General features: G+C 47.6%; 1 protein-coding gene and 1 long non-coding RNA gene across 4 annotated transcripts in view; one reads left to right on the top strand and one right to left on the bottom strand.

The window, feature by feature from the left end:
* The window catches only part of LOC138296877 (uncharacterized), a 217,538-nt gene that overhangs the window by 79,769 nt on the left and 111,612 nt on the right, over positions 1–26,157 (bottom strand). The window contains exon 1 of one of the 2 annotated variants that reach the window (XR_011203917.1): positions 17,978–18,167. The exons of the other annotated variant lie outside the window; for it this stretch is intronic. This is a non-coding gene — a long non-coding RNA (uncharacterized lncRNA). Of the gene's footprint in view, positions 1–17,977; positions 18,168–26,157 lie in introns of those variants that run through there. 2 annotated transcript variants of the gene reach the window in all.
* Positions 9,894–26,157, top strand: part of NFKBIE (NFKB inhibitor epsilon) — a 161,720-nt gene continuing 145,456 nt past the window's right edge. The window contains exons 1-2 of one of the 2 annotated variants that reach the window (XM_069236370.1): positions 9,894–11,361; positions 11,401–12,489. In XM_069236370.1, the coding sequence (XP_069092471.1) occupies positions 12,101–12,489 (389 nt within the window). In that variant the 5' untranslated portion in view covers positions 9,894–11,361; positions 11,401–12,100. Of the gene's footprint in view, positions 12,490–26,157 lie in introns of both variants that reach the window. The other variant, XM_069236368.1, reaches the window with a different exon arrangement.

Below are 26,157 nucleotides of genomic sequence, written 5' to 3'. Positions count from 1 at the left end.
AACTGTAGATAACGAATGCATGAGCTCAGCCGAGTTCCTCTGCATCTCTCTCTTCACCTTCTGATAAGGAATCGACCGCTGACCGCGCTGGAAGCCTGCAAACCTGCAACATAGTAGCAAAGACGACTACTGCAACTCTGTAACGCTGATCCTGCCGCCTTCTCGACTGTTTTCCTGCTTGTGCATGCTGTGGGGGTAGTCTGCCTCCTCTCTGCACCAGAAGCTCCGAAGAAATCTCCCGTGGGTCGACGGAATCTTCCCCCTGCAACCGCAGGCACCAAAAAGCTGCATTACCGGTCCCTTGGGTCTCCTCTCAGCACGACGAGCGAGGTCCCTCGAATCCAGCGACTCTGTCCAAGTGACCCCCACAGTCCAGTGACTCTTCAGCCCAAGTTTGGTGGAGGTAAGTCCTTGCCTCACCTCGCTGGGCTGCATTGCTGGGAACCGCGACTTTGCAGCTACTCCGGCCCCTGTGCACTTCCGGCGGAAATCCTTTGTGCACAGCCAAGCCTGGGTCCACGGCACTCTAACCTGCATTGCACGACTTTCTAAGTTGGTCTCCGGCGACGTGGGACTCCTTTGTGCAACTTCGGCGAGCACCGTTTCACGCATCCTCGTAGTGCCTGTTTCTGGCACTTCTCCGGGTGCTACCTGCTTCAGCGAGGGCTCTTTGTCTTGCTCGACGTCCCCTCTCTCTGCAGGTCCAATTTGCGACCTCCTGGTCCCTCCTGGGCCCCAGCAGCGACCAAAAACGCCAAACGCACGATTTGCGTGTAGCAAGGCTTGTTGGCGTCCTTCCGGCGGGAAACCACTTCTGCACGACTCTCCAAGGCGAGAGGGATCCGTCCACCAAAGGGAAAATCTCTAGCCCTTTTCGTTCCTGCAGAAACCTCAGCTTCTTCTGTCCAGTCGAAGCTTCTTTGCACCCGCAGCTGGCATTTCCTGGGCATCTGCCCATCTCCGACTTGCTTGTGACTTTTGGACTTGGTCCCCTTGTTCCACAGGTACCCTAGATTGGAAATCCACAGTTGTTGCATTGCTGGTTTGTGTCTTTCCTGCATTATTCCTCTAACACGACTCTTTTGTCCTTAGGGGAACTTTAGTGCACTTTGCACTCACTTTTCAGGGTCTTGGGGAGGGTTATTTTGCTAACTCTCACTATTTTCTAATAGTCCCAGCGACCCTCTACAAGGTCACATAGGTTTGGGGTCCATTCGTGGTTCACATTCCACTTTTGGAGTATATGGTTTGTGTTGCCCCTATCCCTATGTTTCCCCATTGCATCCTATTGTAACTATACATTGTTTGCACTGTTTTCTAAGACTATACTGCATATTTTTGCTATTGTGTATATATATCTTGTGTATATTTCCTATCCTCTCACTGAGGGTACACTCTGAGATACTTTGGCATATTGTCATAAAAATAAAGTACCTTTATTTTTAGTATAACTGTGTATTGTGTTTTCTTATGATATTGTGCATATGACACTAAGTGGTACTGTAGTAGCTTCACACGTCTCCTAGTTCAGCCTAAGCTGCTCTGCTAAGCTACCATTATCTATCAGCCTAAGCTGCTAGACACCCTATACACTAATAAGGGATAACTGGGCCTGGTGCATGGTGCAAGTACCCCTTTCTCATACTATTGAAGTGACATGCAGTGATGTGATGTGACAGTCAGTGTAGCACGCTGTTTTTTTTTTAGATGTGCTCTCACCACTCAGTATTGTGGCTTGATTTCTCCTCCGCTTGTTCCCAATATGTAATAAGTATCCCCACAATTATAAGAGGACTGAGGTGTACGTTCCAGTAACGTATTTATTTATTTCTTCAGAGAATGTAAAACCTTCACCCTATCTCTCCCCTTGGCTAACAGGACCTGCCTATTTTAAAATCATGCATTCTATCTCTACGTTCTGTCGAGGCGCACCCACAGTAAGTTCATCTATCATGGAATGACATTACATCATTACACTTTGGAGCGGAGTGGAAGGCCACCCTTTGATGTTGCAGTGTCATGGGTTGGACAATAGGAGGAGCTGACCCTGTTTATCTTTGAAGCACCCAATTACAGTGAACAGGTCTAGCAAACGTCTAATAACCCCTCTAACTCAGCGTGGTAGACCTGGAATGCAAAACTAACAGTAGCATTTCCTGCCCATTTAAGGTGGCATACATTTTGGTATGTTTACTCTATTCATGATGATCTAGAGGTGTTGCAGAAAAGCCTTGCCAGTGGTTTGACATGCCCATAGGTGCACACTCTCCCTTGGGTGGGTTTCAGCATTTCACGATCTTCCAGTTTGTGAAACAGGCATCAGCCCATCACATGGACCAACCCCGCTGTATCAATCACTGCCTAGTTGGGGGAAGACACCTGTTTTGAGCTCTGGGGTTGTAAGGAGTTCCAATATATGCTTCACATTTGTTCATAAACATTCTCAACTTCTTGTGATGATAAACAGAAACATGATAACAATATATTAATTTATATAAACACAAATGACACTGCCTTGCTACATTATTATAAAAATATTAATTTATTCTTGTGATTCTTGTGATTAATTCTTATAATTAAAACCACATTAAAACATCATAAGTTTTTGATCCATTATACTATCATTGTTATACCATTATGGTGCACTATACATAGTACAATTTATAAATCACACTCTTTTCACAAACCTATCCAAGAAGAACCAAATTTATTTAAAAATAAATAAATAAAAAAATAGATTAAAAACAAGAAAATTATTTAAATCTAGATTTTTCTATGTAAAAATAAATATGTTTATGATAATACAGTGAGAGTCATCTGTGTTTATATAAATGAATATATTGTTATCATGTTTCTGCATATCATCACAAGAAGTTGAGAATGTTTATGGACTAATGTGAAGCATATATTGGTTGTGAATCCAGCGTTACAAGTAGTGGGTGTGGCTTGAGAGACAGAGTTACAACGAAAGAGCCTCGTCTGTCGTTTCAGTTATATACGACCCTGTCCTTTGTTGGTGCTTGAGGGTGGCTCTCCTCTGGTTGAGGTTGTAAGGAGTTCACCAGATGGTGAACCTCCACGGTGTCCTCATCCATGTTGGGGATTTCTTGATCTGGGTCACTCACTAAAAGAGCCATCATGTTCAGCTTGGAGGTGGCTGGTGCAGCACGTGAGACTGGCACATCTTTACAAAATGGTTTTCTTTTCCACAGCCCGCGCTCTTCTTACCCATTGCTGGGCAGTCTTTTTGGTGTGGCATCACACTGTCACATCACCAGCACTGCCTTTGAGGTGGCCAGCTACGAGGGCCACCTTTCTACCTCTTGCCTGCACATTTCACAACCAGTGTCACCGGCTCTGTCGTGAGGGTTTTGTTCTGTACCAACTCCATTTACAAAGCACGAGCCCAAGACAATGCCTTGGAGTGACCCAAGGTGAGGATGTCGGTCAATGACTTGGCATGTTCTTGCAGGATTTGCTAGAGCAGTTTGGCCTATGCACACCACTGCATTATTTGTGCATGGGTTTACTCTGGTTGTTCATGGAAGGTGCAGGTGCTCGCTAGCTCTTGGAGGTGTGTGTAGAACATTCCTATGGATCTGTAAGCTTCCTGCTTTGCCTGGCGAAACACAAATCGTTCATAGTCTGGATCTGCTAGTGGTTTGAAGTATGTATTGAGCATACATAAGTCCAGGTGTTCAACCCACAGGCTCCATTTTGGGGCATGAAAATACAAAAGGTTCCATGGCCTGGACATTTGCCATTGGCGCCTGTGTTCATTCATGGTGTAAGAAGCTGGCTCTGTATATACTGTATCAAAATGAGGTATATTGTGCACAGAGTCCAGGGGTTCCCCAGAGGTTTCACAGAGGCTAAAGTAGATAATACTAATGCTCTCTTTTGTAGTAGTGTGGTCGAGCAATTAAGCTTATCAGAGGGTAGTGCTAAGCATTTGTTGTACACACACAGGCAATAATTGAGGCACACACTCAAGGACTAACTCAAGTCGAATGTTTTATGTATCAAAAAATATATGTTATTACTTTATTTATAGAACCAAAAGGATCTTTGCTGCAGGTAAGTACAGTTTCAAGAATGTATCAAATTCAGGTAACAAATGCACTTTGTAATTCACAAGTAACACGTTTCAAGTAAGTAATACTTTTTAATATCAAAAGTAGACACCTAAGGGCATATTTAAGAGCCCCTAGAGCCATTCTGACGCCACACTAGCGTCATTTTTTTTAACGTTAATGTGGTATTAGAAGGCCAAAAACGCAGCTCCATATTTACAAAGTGGCGCTGTGCATGCATGGCACCACTTTGTAACCCTTTGCGCTACATTATGCCTGCGCCAGGCATAATGTATGCAAAGGGGGCGTTTCCCCGTTAGGGGGGGACAAAAAAATGGCGCAAGGAAATCTAACAGATTTCCTTGCATCATTTTTTTCAGAACTTTTAATACCTGAGCAGGCGTTAAAAGGGGGCACGCCATTTAATACAATGGGCCCCTATGTACTCTGCAGGAGTAGCGCCAACCTTTTTGGCGCTACTCCTGCGGAGAACATCAATAGTGTCAAAAAAATGACGCTATTGCCCCCTACCCTGAGCCATGGTGCGCCGTATTTTAAATACGGCGCACACATGGTGGCAGTAGGGGGGCGCTAAAGGGCGCAAGAAACGTGGAGCTGCACTCGGTGCAGCGCCACTTTTCTTAAATATTGCCCTTCGTGCAATTTTCATTGACAGCAATGCAGTCCTGGGGGGAGGAGTACATACACAGTTTACAGATAAGTATTAGACTTACCGTCCCAGTCTTCGGGGGTTAAGGTGTCTACAGGGCAAAGTTTAGGAAGACACCAAGAGTGCACCACCAGCAACACAGGGCCGGGCGGGTGCAGAGCTCAAAGTTGGTGTTGGGCACCCAATGGAATCCTATGGACACTGGGGGCACTTGGAAGTGAACGGTTTGCAGGTTAGTACCCACGGTTTCAGGGCACAGGCCCAGGGGGGGTTTAGATCAGCACTGGGGGAGCCACAGGTCAGCACCAAACACACACACCTCCGTTGGCACAGGGACGGACGGGTGCAGGGTGCAAACACTGCGGTCAGACGCCCAATGATTTTCAATTAGGAACTCTGGGTTCACAAAGAGGCTGCAGGGTTGGTCCAGGGGGTCAGCTGAAGAAGACCAACAGCTGGACAGGTATGTTGAGGCTTCTCTGGACGTGATGGACCATCGGCTGGGTTCCCCAGGGCCAGGGGGCTGCAGGTGCAGGGGTACCTTTAGCCGTTGGGTATCTTCACCGGATCCGGTAGCAGTCAGGTTGGACCGCTGGATTCAGGCTGCAGGCGTCATTGTGGTGGCAAGGAGGGCTCAACCCAGGGTGGACTCGAGGTCGGAATCGCCTGGGGACTCTCTGTGGTCAGCAGTGCTGCCTGGACTCGGGCCATAGGCGTCGGGTGCAGAGTGGGCAAGACTCGTGGATACAGAGGGCTCTGGAGTCCTTACTGGAGGTTTCTTTGTGGACAGGGCCACTGCGCTCGGGAGATCCGGTCTTTAGGGATGGCAGGCAGTCCTCTGAGGTTTTGTAGAGGTTGCTGGTCCTGAAGGGTGAGACATCTTCTTGTAACAGGAGTCTTGAACCTGCAGGCAGGCCGGTAGGGCTGAGCCAAGTCAGTTGTTGTCTGAAGTCTTCACTGCTGGTGCTGCTCTTCAGTCCTTCTTCTTTAGTTCGCCAGGAATCTGGTGAGTAAGGTTCAGGGGTGCCCCTAAATACTAGATTTTGGGGTGTTACAGGGGTCAGAGGGCAGTAGCCCATGGCTACTTACCCTGAGGGTGGCTACACCCTTCCTGTGCCCACTCCCTTTGGGGATGGGGGCACACACCTAACCCTATTGGCTATCTCCCTCCGAAACAAGATGGAGGATTCTGCCAGGAGGGTCTCACCTCAGCTCTGGGCACCCTAGGGGTTGGCCCAGCTGGGGTGGACACTCCTCCTGGTATTTACTCATTTTCCCGCCAGACCTGCTGCCAAAAAGTGAGGCTTGGCCCAGGGGGCAGGCATCTCCACTGGCTAGAGTGCCCCGAGGCAGCATTACAAAAGGCAGGAGCCTTTAAGGCTCACCACCAAGAGTTGCTGTTCCTGCAGGGGAGGAGTGAAGCACCTCCACCCAGTGCAGGCTTTGTCCCTGACTCCTGGGACCACAAAGGCTCTCGCCCCATGGGGTCAGAAACTTGTCTGGTGGCGGCAGGCTGGCATAGACCGGCCAGCCACACACTAGAGAGTTGGGTGAACTTTAGGGGGCACCTCTAAGATGGTCTCTGGGTGCATTTTACAATAAACACTGGCATCAGTGTGGGTTTATTGAGCTGAGAAGTTTAATATCAAACTTCCCAGCATTCAGTGAAGTGGTCATGGAGCTGTGGAGTTCATACTTATAAACTCCCAGCCCATATACTCAGTGTGGCCTCACGGCACTTACAATGTCTAAGAATGGACATAGACTTTGTAGGGGCATATTGCTCATGCATCTATACCCTCACCTGTGGTATAGTGCACCCTGCCTTAGGGCTGTAAGGCCTGCTAGAGGAGTGACTTACCTATGCCACCTCCCCCCCTGCTTCTCTCCCCCCCAGCCTCCCTCCTTCAGCGCCTTGAGACCCTCACGGGTGAGTAGTGCGCTTTACAAATTCCTGATTGAGTGATTGAGTGGTCAGTGGGCATGGCACCCTGAGAGGGATGCCATGTTGACTTTAACTTTTTCTCCCCACCAACACACACAATCTGCAGTGGCAGTGTGCATGTGTTTGGTGAGGGCTCCCTTAGGATGGCACAACATATGCTGCAGCTCTTAGGGACCTTCCCTGGTCACAGGGCTCTTGGTACCACTGGTACCTTTTACAAGGGACTTAGTTGTGTCCAGGGGTGTGCCAATTGCCGAAGCAATGGTACAGCTTACGGAAAAAACACAGGTGCTGGGGCCTAGTCAGCAGGATCCCAACACTCAGTCAAGTCAGCATCAAATATCAGGCAAGGAGTGGAGGGTACTGCAACAAGGGGCCAGTTTCCTGCACACGGTCACTGCGGTCATCTGTGAAAACTGCTTTTTTGGACAGTCACTGTGTTCTTGCACAGGCGATTGAAAACCCTATCTGCATGTAACTGCTCAGCGGATGCTGGGTGACGGTGATTGCCGTTTCCGGTTTGTTTGCTTTCGGTAGGAGTGCCCCCTGGTGTTGACCTACCATCAGTGCACTTTCAAAACCCACATCCACTTGACACTTCTTCTGGGTGGTAAAGCTGGGCAGTGGGTGTTCTCGCGGATGCTGTGGGGGTGTGCCTGTGTTTTTTAGCTGCTGTCTGGTTGCATCATGTGCAGATTTTTACTTTCTGATGCTGGAGGCGAGGCTGAGTGGGTGAGCAGACGGCCTCTTTTCTTAATGCCTGGGGTGGGAGTAGTCAGGTAAGCGTGCAGCTGCTTTGCCTCTGCCGTTTGGTCTTGCCTCTCACTGTGGTGAACACCTGGTCCCATTTGTAATAACAGGCACCTTCTGCAAGGCAGGATGTTAAATCCTGTCCTCCCAGTCCTGCCAAGTTTCCCAGATCCATGCGTGATGTGCTGCTCCAGGCTAGGTATTTTCTTTGAATTCAGGGGTTTGTAGACTTGTTTATCCCATTATAAAACAGGACTACAAGTCCCAGAATTCAAAGAAAAAGAAACCTGGACTGGAGCAGGACATCACGCATGGACCTGGGAAACTTGGAGCTATGCGTCCTCCCCATCGCTAGCTGTTGTGACGCGTGGCCTAAGTAGGCCGTATGGACTATCAGGAATAGGTGACACCCAGTTCTGATGCAAACTGCACTTGATTTACCTCCAGTGTCACACGTGGCAACATTTTAGAAGAGAAAAGTGGCAGATTTATTAAAAAAATAATCAGGAGACTGTATGTCACTGATACTCAAAGTACAGCCCAGGGGCCGCATGTGGCCCTCTTGACCTTTACATGTGGCTCCCTTGTCAACAGCAGCATTGGGCTGCTGTTTACTGGACTCAGCACTAACATTAAACAAGCATTTGCAATGCAATGGGTCTCGCATTTGCTTGCATTAGAGCTATTAGCGTTGTAAATTCCTAACTGGACTTTTCTTGCCACATAAATTGAAAATGAAAAGTAAAACAGTTGCCATAAGCGAGCTGATTCAAAGCGCCACGGCTGCCCTGAGCATCAAGGAGAGACACAAAAGGAAAAAGAAGTTTGCTTGCAGTTAAACGTATCGGCAAACGTGCAATTATTCCTGTAACAGGGTCGATGGCCAAGGCGGTAACAAAACTGCCACAAGGATGGACAAACCTAAAGCATTTACCAATGATAACAAAGGATTTTTGAACGGCAAGCCCATGAACGAGTGATACTGTTGGGCATGCAGTGGGCGTGGCTAAAAGCCCACAGAGAGATTACAACAGGCCAGAGCGCTTGTGCGCTCGATCTAAAAATGTTCAAGGAGGGAGGGAGCATACTGACTCCCATCCCAGCACAGTTCACCCCATTGCATCCTGGTAAATGCAGTGGCGGCCACTTGTCAACGGGGGTGGTGTGGCGAGGGGTATTAAAAAAAAACATTTTTTTAAGTAAAATTACTTTTTATGTTGTGAAAGACGGTTCCGTTTCTCCTTCCTCCTCGAACTCCCGGAAGCACACAAGCTTCCAGGCGCCCCTCTAATCATGACGCTGCTGTCAACAGCATGACAGCAGCATCGTGACTGGTCTGAGTGTAGCGCTTTGGCGCTCAGACAGTGAGTAGGGCCCGGTGCACTTTCTCGTCCCGGCTGTTCAATATAGCCAGGTGGATAAATGCAAAGTGAGCACGAGTGTTTGGCTGGCCCAACACGGCCGGCTAAAGCGTCATGCGCACTTATGTGCACATAGCCCTCCTCCAGCCCCGCCCTAACCGTGCTCACAATGAAAAATAACATGATAAAAATAATGTTGCGTTATTATCACTTTCTTTTTCCCTTCTCTTCACTGCGTAAAGGAGGGGGCGACGCCTTAGCGGAGGAGCAGGTGCTGGGTAAATGCACTACGCTTTCTTCAAAGTTGCTGTCGTTTCCACCAAAGTTGGTGCAGGCCGGGGTGTTATCTCCAGGCACATGTTTCTGGGTTTAGCCCTCAACAGTAGAGAGCAAAATCAGCTGGGGTTGCTGGATCGCGAGTGTTCGCATGTATGCAATGTGCGTACCCCAGCCCGCCCAGCACACACCCCTTAAATGACCACTACTGAACTCTAGAGAAGGGGTGAGAAGCTCAGAGCACAACAAACGTGGCCCAAACACCCCTCAATCCCCACCTCGGAAACATGCTGAGGTCCCCACTGCAGCCCAGCCCACAATGACAACCCCAGAACCTTACCAAGAGGTTTTCTGTACATGTGTGACCTGCACAACTACAACCCCGTAACTACACAAAGTGCACCGCTGCGCCCTGCCAGGACTTCCACGGGGCCCATGCGCGATGCGCTGCTCCAATCCAGCGCTTTCCATTCAATTGTGGGACAAGTAGTTTTGTTTATTTCATTATAAAACAGGACTACAAATCCCAGAATTCAAAGGAAACCCCTGGCCTGGAGCGGCAGATCACCCATGGACCTGGGAAACTTGGCATCTGTGCCGCTGCCCTGTAGGACTTCACTGTATAACTACCCCAATAAAACAGTTTATTATGAGCCCCCCTTAGCGAGTCCTGACAGTTTCTGAACTGAGGGCTGAACCGTCTATGAGGTTAAATGGTGGGACATAACTTTGCCTAAGTTTCGAAATCTTTAGCCCCGCCCTCGCCAGGGGCAGGGAGGCGGGGCCTGCAGAGGAACAGGCACAGGCCCCGCCTCCCTGCTCCGGGGATTCCCTGCCTGGGGGGCAGGGACTTCCCTCTCTGGGGCAGGACTGGGAGGGGCAGCTCGGTCTGACTCACCCTGGGAGCAGTGACAGCCTCTCCTCACTCTGCCTTCAGAGATCAGGGTGGCCGGGCTGCGCCTGGAGCAGTCCCCCTAGCGCCTAGTGCAGAGTTCCAGGCGCTTCAGAGATCAGGGTGGCCAGACTGCATCTGGAGCGGTCCCTCTAGCGCCTAGTGCCGCCTGCAGAACTCCAGGCCCTTCAGAGATCAGGGTGGCCAGACTGCATCTGGAGCCGTCACCCTAGCGCCTAGTGCCGCCTGCAGAGCTTCAGGCGCTTCAGAGATCAGGGTGGCCAGACTGCATCTGGAGCCGTCACCCTAGCGCCTAGTGACGCCTGCAGGGCACCAGGCGCTGTACAGGGTCTGCCGCTGCAGTACTCCTCGATGAAAGGCTAACATGGACCTCTGCAGCAGGGGCACAGCCAGCTGAGCTGGTTCACGCTGTGGGGTGCAGGGAGATTTCGTATAGCGCCCCGATCTGCGCACCTGTGGTTGCCACCTGCTTGACCACGGGCATCGGCTCATGGTGCAAGCCTCGGCCACGGATTGCCGCAGCAGGGGCACCAACCCCCGGAGCCCCAGGAGTCTGCAGACAGCTCGGAGCTGCGGCTGTCCTTTCAGCTGCCTCACTGGGACCCTCGCCCTCTGCAGGAGGTGCACTGATCCACTGAGCTATCTGTCTTGGATTGCAGCCGGGGGCCCGACTGATACATCTAGGGCTCTGTGGAGGGTGCATGAACCAGCTGAGCTGCCTTACTGGGACTGGAACCTAAACTGCTGGTTACACACATGGTCTGCAGGAGGTGCACTGATCCACTGAGCTGTCTTACTTGAATAGGGACCCGAGACCTGACTGGTGCATCAATCTACGTCTCAGCACTGAGTGCATTAAAAGACTGAGCTGCTTTACTGGGACTGGACCCGCTGCCCTGCTGAATACACACAAGCTCTGCAGCAACTGCGTGAATCCACTGAGCTACCTTGCTTGAATGGGGGCCCTCCTGCTGCACGCTGCAGACGAACTTCAGAGGGTGCATTCGAGCCCTGGTCCTGGGTTTGCAACCTGTCCTGGCAACTGCATGGAGATCTCTGCAGGGGGCGCTTTAACCCCCTGAGCTGCATGTCGGGGAGGTGCCTGGAAGCCTGTTCTTGGCGGCTGTGTTTCTCCTCTTGCACAATTCGGGGTTTTCTGCAGCTTTGCCTGGTGTGTGTTCCACTTCTAGGGCTTGTGCAACCCACTGACAGGTGCCTGAGCGAGACCTCAAGCCTCACTCGCAGGAGCAGTCTCTCACTCACGGAGCAGAGTATCTCTGTTGGGAGCAGGGCCTCACTCACTGGAAGAGAGAGTCTCACTTACTGGAGCAGGGTCTCACTCACTGGAAGCGAGTCTCACTTACTGGAGCAGGGTCTCACTCACTGGAAGCGAGTCTCACTTACTGGAGCAGGGTCTCACTCACTGGAGCAGGGTCTCACGCTGGAAGAGTCTCACTTCTTGGAGCAGAGTCTCACTCTCTGGAAGAGATTCTCACACACAGGTGCATACTCTGCTCTTGGTGAGAGTCTCACTCTTTTGAGAACAGCCCGATTTATTGTGTCTGTCAGCGAATGTTTGTCTCATTTTGTAGAGCAGAGCCTCATTCACTTGAAGAGCATCTCACTCACTTGAAGGGCATCTCACTCACTTGAAGAGCGTCTCACTCACTTGACGAGGGTCTCACTCACTTGAAGAGGGTCTCACTGACTGGATCACACTCCACTGGAAGCATGTCTCACTCTTGAGAATAGTCAGATTCATTGTGTCTGCGTCTCACTTGGCATTGGTCTCATTTGTTGGAGCAGGGTGTCACTCACTTGAAGAGTCTCATTCACTGGATACTAGTCTCACTCTCTAAATACTTGTCTCACACACTGGTGCACACTCCTCGGGGTGGGCTTCTCACTCTTTTCGGGAACAGTCGGGCTCAGTGCGTGAGTCTCACAGGGCATTGATCTCACTTCTTGGAGCAGGGTGTCACTCGCTGGACGCCAGTGTCACGCCAGTGTCACGCATTGGACCATACTCAGTCCTGGCCAGCCTCAGTGGTCCCACTGAGACCTCCCCTTTCTGTCTGCAGCTCCAGCGGACCCTCCAGCTTCTAGTCCAGTATGTCGGGCCCGGGGCCCCTGAAGAAGGCCCCTAAGGACGAGCTGCCCTTTGACCCCGAGGACGGGCCCTTTGACTCGGGCGTGCTGCTCTCAGTGACGTCCCCCACACGCTCCCTGGCCTCCTTCCCGTCGGTGGGGCCTGGACCCTCCAGGAGAGGGCCCCCCTCTGAGGGCGAGGATGGGGCCCCTGGGGAGAAGAGGGGCGAGGGTCTGGAGCAGGAGAGAGTTGACTCTGCCTATGGTTCATCATCCCTCATAGACTCCCTGCTGGCGGGGTGTGCAGGGGACCCCCCCGGAAAGGAGGAGCCGGCCCCAGAAGCATCACCCGGACCTGCCCCGACCCAGGCCCCCTGGCAGGCCCTGGCCTACATCTCAGAGGATGGAGACACGTGAGTACTCACCGGGTGATTATTACAAGTGGTTCTATGGCATTGAGCACACAAACTAACTTTGGAAAACGGGGGGTTTGCAACATTTACCCTGGACTTCCATTATGGGGCCTGTAGGCAGCTGCCTTATGGCACTACCACAGATGACCACAAGGGGGCGCCAGACTGCAAGAAATTACCTACAAACGTGTTTGTCTGCTAGGATAAAATAATTCTGAAAGATGGGGGTTCAAGGGCTTCCCACTGAAGATGGTTCTGTCTTTAAGCTTGGTTAATCTGGTGGTGGCAAGTCACCAAAACATTACATAGTTGAATCCAAACTCTGGGCCTGGTTTATATATTGGCGGACAAGTTACTCTGTCACAACTATGATGGATATCTAAATCCCATTATTTCCTATATGATTTAGATTTCGGTGGACTGGATATACGTCACCGTTGTGACGCAGTAACATGTCCGCCAATATCCAAATCAGGCCCTCTGTATCCTCAGCAGATCTGATCAGCAAACGCTCCTGGTTTATGAGGGTCCACTCTACGGGTAAAGCGCCTTCACTGTCCTACCTACCCAGTAAGTCGCCTATAGGTGCTTTTGAACAAACACTGGCAAAGCCAAATAGGCTACGCTTTAGCAAACTGATGCAATAGTTATTTTTATGAATTTATTTCTGTTTTGTTTTTGGAAGCATACGCCATCAAAATTGAACAAGAATAAAATAAAAGGGGGTGGAGAGAGAACAGACAAGTGGGCAGCAACACTGAGAGCTGCGGGGAGAGAATCACATGGCTGAGAGCAGCACAGGTCATGGAGAGAGAGAGAGAAGCACACAGATGAGCGAGAGCAACGCAGAGTGTGGGGAGTAAGAGAAAAGCACCCAAGCGAGACAGCTGGTAAACACATGCACCTTCATGGAGTGCTTGCAAAAAGGAGAAAGTAGTTCCATAAAAGTGAGCAGTGGAAGGACAAAAGTAAAGAGGATATGCTCCATGGGAGGGACAAACAAAAGATGGACAAGGATAGCTATCTAATAGGAAGTAAGCAAATGAGATTGACAATAAAGCCAACCAATGGTAACCAACGGGCTGGCTTTAAGCCCACTGTAAGTTCTTGGAAGCTGAGAATAGCTACTTCTGATAGAGTGATACTAAAGAGTGAAGGTATAATACTAGTGTCAGTTTATGTAACAGCCCCCGTCTGCCCCCTCCACTGAGAGCTCCAGCTACGGAGTGCTCACAGCAGCTGGACAACCCCTGCCTCATGAAACTGCAGGGAGGCCAGGAGGCCTCATGTTTCAAGCATGCCCGCATGCCACCTCCTAGAGACAGGTTAACTCAATCAAGTCTCACATGAGAGGTACAGATATCACATTCTCAGGCCTTAGGTACACTTTTGGGGGGGCCGCAGAGCTGGGCTATGTTTTGTGAAAAAACTCTTTGGGGAAAAACACTAACTGCATAGGGAAGCCGCGAGTTTTTTCTGTTGACGGTGCTCGCTTCAGTGGGTCGTGTGCATCTTATAACTAAAATTTAGAGCATTATTCCCCTAAAACTCCTTCCACATTGGACATTTCCAAAGTTAAAATCCGTACTCCCACTAGGGCAAACATCAGATCACGTGATTCTCAAGGAGCTGTAACAATGAATACCGCTTGGGATTAAAAGAGGCGCATCTTTTATTCGCGGAATGATTATCGTTGCTGTACAAAAAGTAGCCACGTGCTTGCTGAAAGCGAGGTAACGGTACCAGATGGCCACACGTGGCCAGAGCGCCATGTTCCAGTTCTGGGATTTGTTCCATTGGGTAGAGTGAAATGGACCATTCCCAGAATGCATTAGGATGTTAAAAGAGGGAGAGGGTGTGGCATTACGGCCAGAGTTGGCGACTTTGGAGCTGGTGAACTAGATTTGAGTCTCTGCGCCGGCTCAACATCCTGTGATCCTGGGCAAATCACTTAGGGCCTGATTACGAGTTTGGTAGCTGGGTTACTCCGTTAGAGATGTGACATATAGCCCGTCTGCCGTCTTACAATTACATTATATCCTATGGAAACTGTAATACGGAGGACGGGACATCTGTCACGTTTGTAACCCGTCTGTCAAACTCTAAATCAGGCCCTTAATTTCCTTGTGCCTTTAAAAAAAAAAAGCGTCCTCGTGTAATGTAACTGGTGCTCATGTAAAGCGCTCCAATACCTTTGGGTCGGGTTCTCGCTGTATAAAATTTCAAAAGAAAATATACCAGGGTATTAAAATGGTGTCTCTGTTGTCATGGAATCACAGCAAACTAGGAACGTTCCAGATTCTCCCGCAGGTCTATGTATAAAATCACCATGTATGTATACGTCTTATGTGTGGTCATTATCTACATATTTGAATATTTTCCTCCCGCTGCAGAGGAAAAAAATCTAATCTCCCCAGACCTCATCAAATCACCACTCTGACTCATCCTATTCCTCTTCCAAAATATCGCCTACCTCCCCTCTCTGACTCATCCAAAACTCTTACAAGACTATGAACCCCCAAATAATCCTTTCCAAACCCTTCCCTCCCCGATCCATCCTCTAGCCGATCCCTCCAGTTGACGGACTCACATGTCCACCACTCCCAATAACAATTTATATTTCCCCCACTAATCCACCATTAACCCACACCTGGGTTCTGTGGTAGCGTGCTGCTCGCCGAAAAGCGCCTCAACGTCCAATCAGGGTTAGCAGGCGCTACATAAATACAATTACAGTTCAGTGACCCCTGAACTAATTTGAATATATGTTTACAGTTTTAACAAAGAATCCTTGATGTTGCTGCAGTAGGGGAGCCTGGATGCTTCTTTGCTAGTCACAGCCTCTTTCAGGGACAAGCAGTTTACCGTACTGATTCCCGGTGCCTAAGGATACCCAGGCTCTAGGTCATCAGGGAAACATGAGTCCTGCCTGTGGTTTTCATTACTAAACTAGTGCATTGTGGGAATTGTAGTCTCAGACCTCAGCACACCGGACAACCGTTGTACAGCAGGAAAGTCCGGACCGGAGCCAGGTGCCCCTGTGTGCAGAGGAGTAATTAATAATAAACAGGGCCAGAACCCTTTAATACGCCAATGGGACCAGGGCTATGTGTTACAGATAAAAATTACACGCATGCCACAGGATTATTTTCCGAGGCTAACATTATATACTTTGTACCTTTAAGAATGAAATCACTCATTCTTTTGCATAAATCTCCACCACTCAAAGTGGAGCCGGCCACTCTTTCCAAAATATTGACTAATCATTTTATATAATGTGCTTTTGATACTCACTTGGGTGCAGGTGGCACAGTGTTCATAATAGTTCAAGTATTTACAGTGTCCCAAGAAATCACTAGTGCATCAAACATTGGGGCATATTTACAAGCCCCTTGTGCTGCCCTAACGTAATTTTTTTACGCCAAGGTGGCGTTAAGGAGGCCTTTCTCCCGCGCCGTATTTACAAAGTGGAGCAAAGCTTGAATTGCACCACTTTGTAAACCCTTACACCACATTATGCCTGGGCCAGGCATAATGTATTCAAGGGGGGCATTCCGAGGCAGGGAGGCCCGAAAAAATGGCTTAGCGAAATTTACAACATTTTACTGCGCCATTTTTACCATAATTTTTAATGCCTGCTCAGAGTAGGTGTTAGAATGACGCACCCATTTTAATCAATGGGCCTCCTTGTGCTTTGCTGCACAAGCGTAAAAATCTTTGACGCTAGTGCAGAAAAATGCTACACTAGCGTAACATTTTGTGACGCTGTTGTAAATACGGTACAACCATGGTGTCGTTAGGTGGGGCAGGGGTGACGCAAGAAAAGTGACGCATCGGGATCGATGCACAACGTTCCTGTAAATAATATCCATTGTTCCTCCGGTTTATATTTCAATAGGATTCCTCTAGTTCTGCGAAAGATTTCCAACGTGCTTGACATCCCTCTGCAGCCTAAGATGTATGGGCTGCATCCAGTCTCTCTCAGCCAGTGCTTTACATGGACATATAAAACTGCTGGACTCACCATCGAGAGTGCCTGTTTGTTCCTGAAAAGTGCCGGTACGCCCCCTTTAAATATATTGTAACAGTGCTGAGAAGTTCAGATAAGTTTATCCTATTCATCCAACTAACAGGCTCTCTGACTCATTCTAAACCGTTAAATACATTGTAACGGTGCTGAGAAGTTCAGGTACTCTCCCTTTCAAATTAAAGAAGCACAGGTACTCGATACTGGGGCGTACCAGCCCGCTTAAAGCACTGCTGTCAGCGGTGCCTCTCAGTGAAAGCGGGAAAAAGCTCCTGCGCGGGACAATCCCTTTGATGCGTCAGTCAGTGTTATTACACTGGACCGCTAACTCCCATCTGCCTGCGGCCATCTTGGGAGGATCACTTGTAGGCATCAATCTCCAAGTTCAGCAGTCATCATTGTCAGTAACTGTCTGATCAGCGTGTTACTAAATAGTGTGTCGTGTCCCATGTGTTACATTACTATTCCTTATTCATCTTTTCTGAGTGTTGTCCTTGATATGTCTATTGTTAAGTTGTGAATATTCTAACTGTGATAGTCACAATCTGTAACAGGGGGGTGTGACGGGTCATCCACCCCTTGTAGGCTATCAGTGCAACGGATTGTGCGGCTCGGAACCGACGCATCGCCTACAGTGGTATAATATACAAACAAACATTGCGAGTACTTTATACTACATACATACAGTTCTCTTTATTTTTGTATATTGGACAACCAAATATTGTGAGCTCTCTGTAAGACACATGTACAGTCCCTACCACATATTATCTAAAGATTTTCAAACTGGCACACCGCGCCATCTGCATCCTGGTTGTTTGTTTATTACTAGCACAATATATAAACTGAATAACCAGTTTTTCAGAAGAGTGGGCTTCTGTGCATGGATTTACTCATTTGCTGTGGCTAGTGGAAACTTATGCAAACGAATGAATGATTTAATTCTCACAGCTGCAATTTATATGATCTTAGCTTCAGAAAAAAATCAAATTCTGCGGTTGAAGTAGGCGGTATCTAGAGGAACGACTTCCACATTTTTTTTATATGAAGAAAAGCAGTTTCCCTACTTTTTGTTGAAAAACAGCCCTTACATGAGAAATGCTTTAATACAATGTGTGCAGATTCGCAGCGCTTTCAGCAGCAGGCTGGGACTTTGCAGCGCCATAAATACATCACTTTTCCCCTCTGCAGCAAGCAGGAGTTAATTCTGTGACTGGTGCGGTCATCAGATTAACCAATTCAGGTTTCACAAGATAATGGCGTGCATTTCCCAAAGATTGCATAAATTTGCATTTATTTCCTGTTTAAGGCGCGTCGTTTATTTTATATGCATTTACCTGAAAGTGAAAAGCCAACAAAATAGCTACAGAAAGTTTTGTCATTTTTAGCCCCGCCCCTGCACACATTGACCCCTCCCCCACTGCACTCAGGATCACAGTTCCATGGGACACATGTATTATTTACCTGTGTGCCCAGAGTCCCCTGGGAAGTCTGCTGGGAGGCCAGGCCTGCTGGTCTGCTGTGCTGGTCACACTGTGTGCTGGTTTAGAAACCCAAACCTGATAACAAAAACAGAAGTACTGACAGGAAGCGGAGTTAAGATCCAAGTCCAGGCCTGGAAATCCCCTCACAGGCTGCAGGGGAGGTGCAGACGCCCGAGGTCATGAGATAGGCGAGGCCGGGAGACTAGGGGGTGAATTTATTAAGATTTTACGCAGTATTTGCTTCACAAAAGCTATGCAAAACCACGCAAAATCTTTTTTTACCTCTTTACTTTCTAGTGCAAAACAGTTTTGCACTGAATATACCCTAAAAATAACTAGAGCAGCGCAAAGCACTGCTTTGCGTTACTTAGCGCCAAGTGAGCGTTACATGGGTGGTACAAGGGCGTTCCCATGCGTCCACCCACGCCTTTTGACGCAAAACCCTATCTACAGAAAATAGTAGACAGGGTTTTGCGCCAAAAGTTAACGCCGTGTGAAAACATATGTTAAAAGGATAAATGTTTGAATTCCTCCTTTCTTTCCTGACTTTGCATGCATGCTGCCCTGTGCAGCGCACATACAACATAGGGAAGGGTTCAAAATGTGTCTGAACACAGTATTTTGTACTGGAAGGATACTTTTCCAGTACAACACCTATGCTAGAGTCACGCTCACACCTTCACTGTGGCGCCTAGGTGTGTTTGTGGTGCACGGCAGCTGAAATCATTGCCGGCGCTATGGAGAGGGGAGGAGAGAGCCATATTTCTATAAATATGGCGCTCTCAAGTTCTCGTCTTCTCCTGCAGCTCAGCATTTTTAGGTCGAGCGTGCAAGCGCTCTGACATGTTGTAATCTATCTGTGGGCTTTTAATCTCACCCATCACTACGACTCGTTCATGGGATTGCCTTTCAAACATCCTTTGTTATCATTGGTAAATGCTTTACGTTTGTCCCTCCATTGGGGCAGTTTTGTTACCGCCTTGGCCATCGACCCTGATACATGGATAATTGCACGTTTGCTGATACGTTTGACTGCGAGCGAACTTCTTTTTCCTTTTGTGTCTCTCCTTCGTGGTCATGGCAGCGGTGGCGCTTTGAATCAGCTCGCTTATGTAAAACTGTTTTACTTTTACTTTTCAATTTATTTGGCAAGAAAAGTCCAGTTAGGATTTTACAACGCCAGTAGTTCTAACTCGAACAAACGCGAGACCCATTGCATTGCCATTGCTTGTTCTCCGCTGCGCTGCGTGACTATTTAGTAAATCTGGGCCTCGGTGCTGGGCTAGTCGACGACCTTGGGAACCGGCCCATGGGACTGAACACTGGACGAGCCCGGCACCGGTACTCTGGGGCCAGGCTGTGCAGTGCATTAAAAGGTGGAAAAGGTGCCAGTAGTCACCAAATTCAGTCGGGAGGGCCTTGAGGGAAAGCTCGGGGTAGCGCTTAGAGGCAGTCACCTCACAACATCAGCGCTTTCAGTCAATGGCTGGTGAAGTTTGAGTCAAAAACTGCATTTTACAGCAAAATGTTCGAACAAATTTGCAGAAGCAGCTATTAGATGTTGAAAGGCACCATACAAACATCTTGTAGCACAACAGATGTACCCGGGATGTGTAGATGATAAACTGCGTCACCAGGAAACCCTCATGCTAATGCCGGTTGCGCAACAACCCCACACTGGGTGTTTTCAGCCAAATAAACTTATCTCCTGCCCTGACGCTTCCCTCTTCTGCACAGATGACGTTGGTAGGGACTAGCCAGAATGCAATCATCAGTGCCACGTGGCCCACAGCACCTATCTGTGTGGTATGACCGCACTCACGTGCAGCTCGCCAGTCGGAATAGAGCGTGCACCGTCGTGTAATGCACTTTGACTCTCTCTCTTTGGTGGTGTTTAGTGCTGGACTTAACTTTGAGTAGTCTCGGAACCGGCTTGAGGCGGGTGCGACCGGTGCAGCAGCACCTGGCTCTGACGTAGGTGGGGGCGCTGTGTTTAATAGCAAGTGAATTTCCTTGTGCGTCCAGCAGTTTTCAGGCAACAATAAAAATGTCCAGATAACTCTGGTGATTAATATTCCTGCTAATGAGAGATCGGAATGCAGTCTAGAGGCAGTTTTGACTCATCTTAGCATCACAGAGGGTTAATGTGCTGCAAAGAACGCGTGCCATGCAGATCACAGAGGGTGAGTGAACTACGAGCAGCGCTATAAAAAAATGAAATCTATGAAATGAGTATAATGGAGAGATGAGGGGCACTGTTGGAGGGCGGCAGTGGGGGAACCTGTGCAGAAGGAGGTCATGGGGTGCGCGCCACAAAAGACTGTCACACCGGGCGCCACCAGCGCCAAAGCCGGCCCTGGGTAGTCTTGTATTCTGGCGCCGTCAGGTGGGCCAGGATGTGGCCAGGGGTATATGGGCCCGACATGGCCAAAAAAGCAGCCGACACGTGGCCCTTTCAAGGTGGCCCATCTGGTGGTGCCAGACTGCTCAAAAGGCCACTCAACACTGGTGGTCTTTGATCTGTCTTTTCTATTCGCTGATGCAAAGATGGCAGAAACAGTCCCACATCCCCACCTGGGGCCCTTGGACTGTGGCCCTCCACATCATTAGGCTGCTAGAGTAACTTAGCACAAGCTGATTTCCTGCTTCAGAGAGCACTGTAGGCGATGGACTAGAAGAATCAGCCTTTCATCCACCTGAGGCTGATAAATTACTTATCAATGATTTGTTTGCTAGTACGTGCTTATTGATGGGCTTGTAAATATCAAATGTTGTATACAGGATGCTATGCACGCTGCGGAGAGCTGCTCTCACACCACTGTGATTCTATTTTATAGCTCTATCGGTCTCTTATTTACAAAATCAGGTTCCTTTGTTACACCAATCTGCACCACATGAGCCACAAAGTGTCTTAAAACAGCGATCACTCATTTTTAATGAAGCACTTTTGCAAAGATCTTTCGGCTTCGCAGCACTGCTACAAAGCACTACATTCATTACAAGCAATCTCAGTGGTAAAGGCTTTATCAGAATAGGGCGGATGAAAGGCTGACACAACCCTACCTGCATTCTAAATCAGTGGCTGAGAGCGGATTTCTGCAGCAGGTACTCAAATTATCTGCCCTTTCGTGGCAGTAATAACGGAATATGATAACGCTATCCTGTGCACGCATGAGCGTGCATGTAGATAGACTTAGTATGAAGCCTGCTCGAGCATGCATGTAGACAGACTTTGAAGCCTGTTTGAACATGCATGTAGATATACTTGGTATGAAACCTGCTTGAACATGCATGCAGATAGACATTGTATGAAACCTGCTTGAACATGCACGTAGACAGACTTTGAAACCTGCTTGAACATGCATGTAGATAGAGTATGTATGAAAACCTGTTTGAACATGCATGTAGACAAACTTTGAAACCTGCTTGAACATGCATGTAGATACACTTTGTATGAAACCTGCTTGAGCATGCATGTAGATAGACTTTGTATGAAACCTGCTTGAACATGCATGTACATAGACTTTGAAACCTCCTTGAGCACGCATGTAGATAGACTTTGTATGAAACCTGCTTGAACATGCATGTAGCTAGACTTTGAAACCTCCTTGAGCATGCATGTAGACAGACTTTGTATGAAACCTGCTTGAACATGCATTTAGACTGACTTTGTATGAAACCTGCTTGCGCACACATGTAGATAGACTTTGAAACCTGCTTGAGCATGCATGTAGATAGACTTTGAATGAAACCTGCTTGATCATGCATGTAGATAGATTTTGAAACCTGCTTGAGCATGCATGTAGTTAGACTTTGTATGAAACCTGCTTGAGCCTGTATGTAGATAGACTTTGAAACCTGCTTGACCATGCAGGTAGATAGACTTTGAAACTTGCTTGAGCACACATGTAGACAGACTTTGTATGACACCTGCTTGACCATGCATGTAGATAGACTTTGTATGAAACCTCCTTGAACATGCATGTAGGTAGACTTTGTATGAAACCTGCTTGAGCATGCATGTAGATAGACTTTGAAACCTGCTTGACCATGCATGTAGATAGGCTTTGTATGAAGCCTGCTTGAACATGCATGTAGGTAGACTTTGTATGAAACCTGCTTGACCATGCATGTAGATAGACTTTGTATGAAACCTCCTTGAACATGCATGTAGGTAGACTTTGTATGAAACCTGCTTGAGCATGCATGTAGATAGACTTTGAAACCTGCTTGACCATGCATGTAGATAGGCTTTGTATGAAGCCTGCTTGAACATGCATGTAGATAGACTTTGAAACCTGCTTGAGCATGTATGTAGACAGACTTTGTATGAAACCTGCTTGAGCACACATGTAGCTAGACTTTGAAACCTGCTTGAGCATGCATGTAGATAGACTTTGAAACTTGCTTGAGCACGCATGTAGATAGACTTTGAAACCTACTTGAACATGCATGTTGATACACTTTGTATGAAACCTGCATGTGAATGAATGTAGATAGACTTTGTATGAAGCCTGCTTGAGCATGCATGTAGATAGACCTTGTATGAAACGTGCTTGACCATGCATGTAGATAAACTTTGTATGAAACCTGCTTGATCATGCATGTAGATAGACTTTGTGTGCAACTTGCTCGAGCATGCATGTATATAGTCTTAAGATAGACTTTGCATGTCTGCTGTAGCATGATTGCGGATGAACTTTGTATGAAGCCTGCTTGAGCATGCATGTAGATAAACTTTGTATGAAACCTGCTTGAGAATGCATGTAATTAGAAGTTGTATGAAGCCTGCTTGAGCATGCATGTAGATAGACTTTGTATGCGACCTGCTTGACCATGCATGTAGATAAACTTTGTATGCGACCTGCTTGACCATGCATGTAGATAAACTTTGTATGATACCTGCTTGATCATGCATGTAGATAGAGTTTGTGTGCAACTTGCTTGAGCGTGCATGTAGATAGTCTTAAGATAGACTTTGCATGATGTCTGCTTGAGCATGGATGTGAATAGACTTTGTATAAGCATGCATGTAGATTGACTTTGAAACTGTTTGAAACCTGCTTGAGCATGTATGTCTATAGACCTTGTATGAAACCTGTTTGAGCAAGCATGTAGATAGACTTTGAAACCTACTCGAACATGCATGTAGATAGACTTTGTATGAAACCTTCTTGAGCATGCATGTAGGTAGACTTTGAAACCTGCTTGAGCATGTATATAGATAGACTTTGTATGAAACCTACTTGAGCATGTATGTAGATAGACTTTGTATGAAACCTGCTTGGGCACGCATGTAGATAGACTTTGAAACCTACTTGAACATGCATGTAGATAGACTTTGTATGAGACCTGCTTGATCATGCATGTAGATAGACTTTGTGTGCTTCTTGCTTGAACATGCACGTAGATAGTCTTAAGATAGACTTTGCATGATGTCTGCTTGAGCATGGGTGTGGATTGTCTTTGTATAAAACCTGCTTGAGCATGCATGTAGATAGACTTTGAAACATGCTTGAGCATGCATGTAGATAGACTGTTTGAAACCCGCTTGAGCATGTATGTTGATAGACTGTTTGAAACCTGGTTGAGCATGTATGTTGATAGACTGTTTGAAAGCTGCTTGAGCATGCGTGTAGATAGACTGTTAGAAACCTGCTTGAGCATGTATGTCGATAGACTTTGTTTGAAACCTCCTTGAGCATGCATGTAGATAGACTTTGAAACCTACCCACTTCGCCTTGCCACAGGTCCCCCGCACACATACGTGTGAAACAGCCCCGCCTAGCGCTCAGAGGCAGTGAGACTCTGGCTCCTGGTCAGCCTAATAAAATTCTGTCTTCCGTTTCAAACACAATTTAAGCTTGAGCTAGGGCCTGAGATCACTGTAAGCACATCATATATCTACTGCTTTGTGTAGTACACATTTACAACAAGCATTGGCGGACAAAATAGGTCTGGAATTGGCCACCAGCTGTTTGGCTTTGGAAATGTTTGTTTTGTTATTTTATTGGTTTTTGCATAACTTTATTTTTGGTGAAGCTGTCGAAAACTGTTCAATTTAAAAAAAGAAAACATTGAATAAAGGTAAAAATTGTTTTTTTGTTCTCAAACAAAGCACACCTTACCATTGTAGTCCATGGCACTGAAGGGGACTACTTTTTGTGTGGTTGTGTTCCTTGTGAAAGGGCAGCATGCCTAAACCTACATGAAGTCAACCAAAGGCTGTAGTGGGCTGACCCAATGCCCCATGATGGATGCTGGATTGGGCGGAAGAAAATGTGAATGATGCAACAGGCGACTGATGGATAAAGAGAGCTGACTGAAAACCCCTCCAAGTAACTATGCTATGCACGTAACTTTATTAATCGCAAAAGACCTTGGGTCACACCAGACTGAAGAACGTCAGTTGGTATGACATTGGATGTCACCCTCTTGCTTTTGCTAATGCTTTTTTATAAAATGTTTTTGTAAATCTTTATTACAAGTAGACAGAGAGGATTGAAAAGATGGATACATAGAGAGTCTTGCAAAGGCAGATAGAGAAAGGGTAGTATACATAGAGGCTTGTATAGGCAGATGGTGTTGTGTAGATAGTGTTTCATAGATAGATAGACAGTTACATAGATAGAGAGGGTTGCATACATATATAAAGTGGCATAGATAGGGTTACATAGGTAGATAGGGTTGCATAGATAGATAGATAGATAGATAGATAGATAGACAGATAGATAGCACAGCTTCAAAGAGTAATAGTTAAGTGTATACATACGCATGCCAAACTAGAGCAAAAGCAAACTAGAAATCCACACAAGCAGGACATACAGACACAATCTGTTTACAAGTATAGCTGTAATGCTAAATTAAAATACATCCCAGCATGGCATGCAGTGCAGTTGTAATTGCATACTAAAAAGAGGATAACGTTGTAAGGAACAGTTTCAAATGGGCACAATCTGGTATGCTGTGAAGTAGCAGCAGAGAAACAAAAGCCACTTCAAAAGAATTTACAACAGTGTTTGGCAGGAGATAGGAACTGATAAAGCATGGAATGTGGCCTGTGATCCGGTAGAAAGGTTCTGCTCTCACCTTGGGCTTTAAACACAAATGCAACAATAAAGTAAAAACAAAAACACTGGGTCTGAAGGGAACTAGCTTGGGTGTGTCGCTCAAAGTGAAGTAAGCCAGTGGCTGGAGTAGGCTGACCTATTACCCCAAGCTGTATGCTGCGGTGGGTGGAAGCAAAATGTGAATGACATAGCAACAGACCAATGGATGAAGAGAGCTGTCTGAAAGCCCCTTTACATAACTATCTCATACATATAATTTCAGTAAAATCAAAAAGTCTTGGCTAACGCCAGAGTGGTGACAGGCAGCGAGGGGCCTTCGGCTTCTGACAGTGAGGCAGAGGGGGAGGCTGACACCTTGCCCCCCCCCCCCAGCTTTGCCATTGCCTGTGCTTCCAGGGTGACAGGGGGCAAACACACACTCAAGCTGAACACTCAGATCAACACTTCGGGTCGCATTCAGTATATTTAAATTTACATGTGGTTGGGTCCCACTTACATCCGTGAGACTCTAGTTGCCACACCGCCTCCTGACTCACCTGGCTGTGGAGCACTCGCTGCCATCTTGTAGATTCAGACTTTGTGCATCTCGAGAGTTGGAAGACAGCAGCCCCTCTGTCATTTGTGCCAGGCCTGCCTGCCACCTGTGTTGTCAATTGGAAAGTGACCCAGCGGTGGGCTACCCTGGGTATGATTGTTACGGAGGCGCACATACACCGTCAGCAGCACTTGCAGTTCACACACCAGTACCTCTGAGCCTACCTAGCTGCCCCTCTGAGTACTGAATATTCTTCATTCCCAAAGAGAATTTCTGGTAATCAAGGGGAGAAAATTAAGAAGTGCCAGTACTGAGTACCAGCGAGTACTGGGCAATTTAAAACACTGGATCTATTGGACACTGAGGACCTGCCTGAGGTGCTCTGTTGTCTGGCCTAGGGATGCTAGGAGCGGTTGAACTCCTGCACACTACACATCACCTGCCTCAGCACCTGGTGGCCAGGATGTGCTCATGGGACCTAGAATACTCTAGAAAAGGTCCTTAGTAACTGGGTAAGTTGCCTTCAATAAAACAGAAACTGGCCTAGGCACCTGG

This window comes from Pleurodeles waltl, chromosome 5, assembly GCF_031143425.1.
Source record: "Pleurodeles waltl isolate 20211129_DDA chromosome 5, aPleWal1.hap1.20221129, whole genome shotgun sequence".
Taxonomy (NCBI): Eukaryota; Metazoa; Chordata; class Amphibia; order Caudata; family Salamandridae; genus Pleurodeles; species Pleurodeles waltl.
Note: the sequence above shows the minus strand (reverse complement) of the source record. Positions and strands in the feature narration are given on the sequence as shown.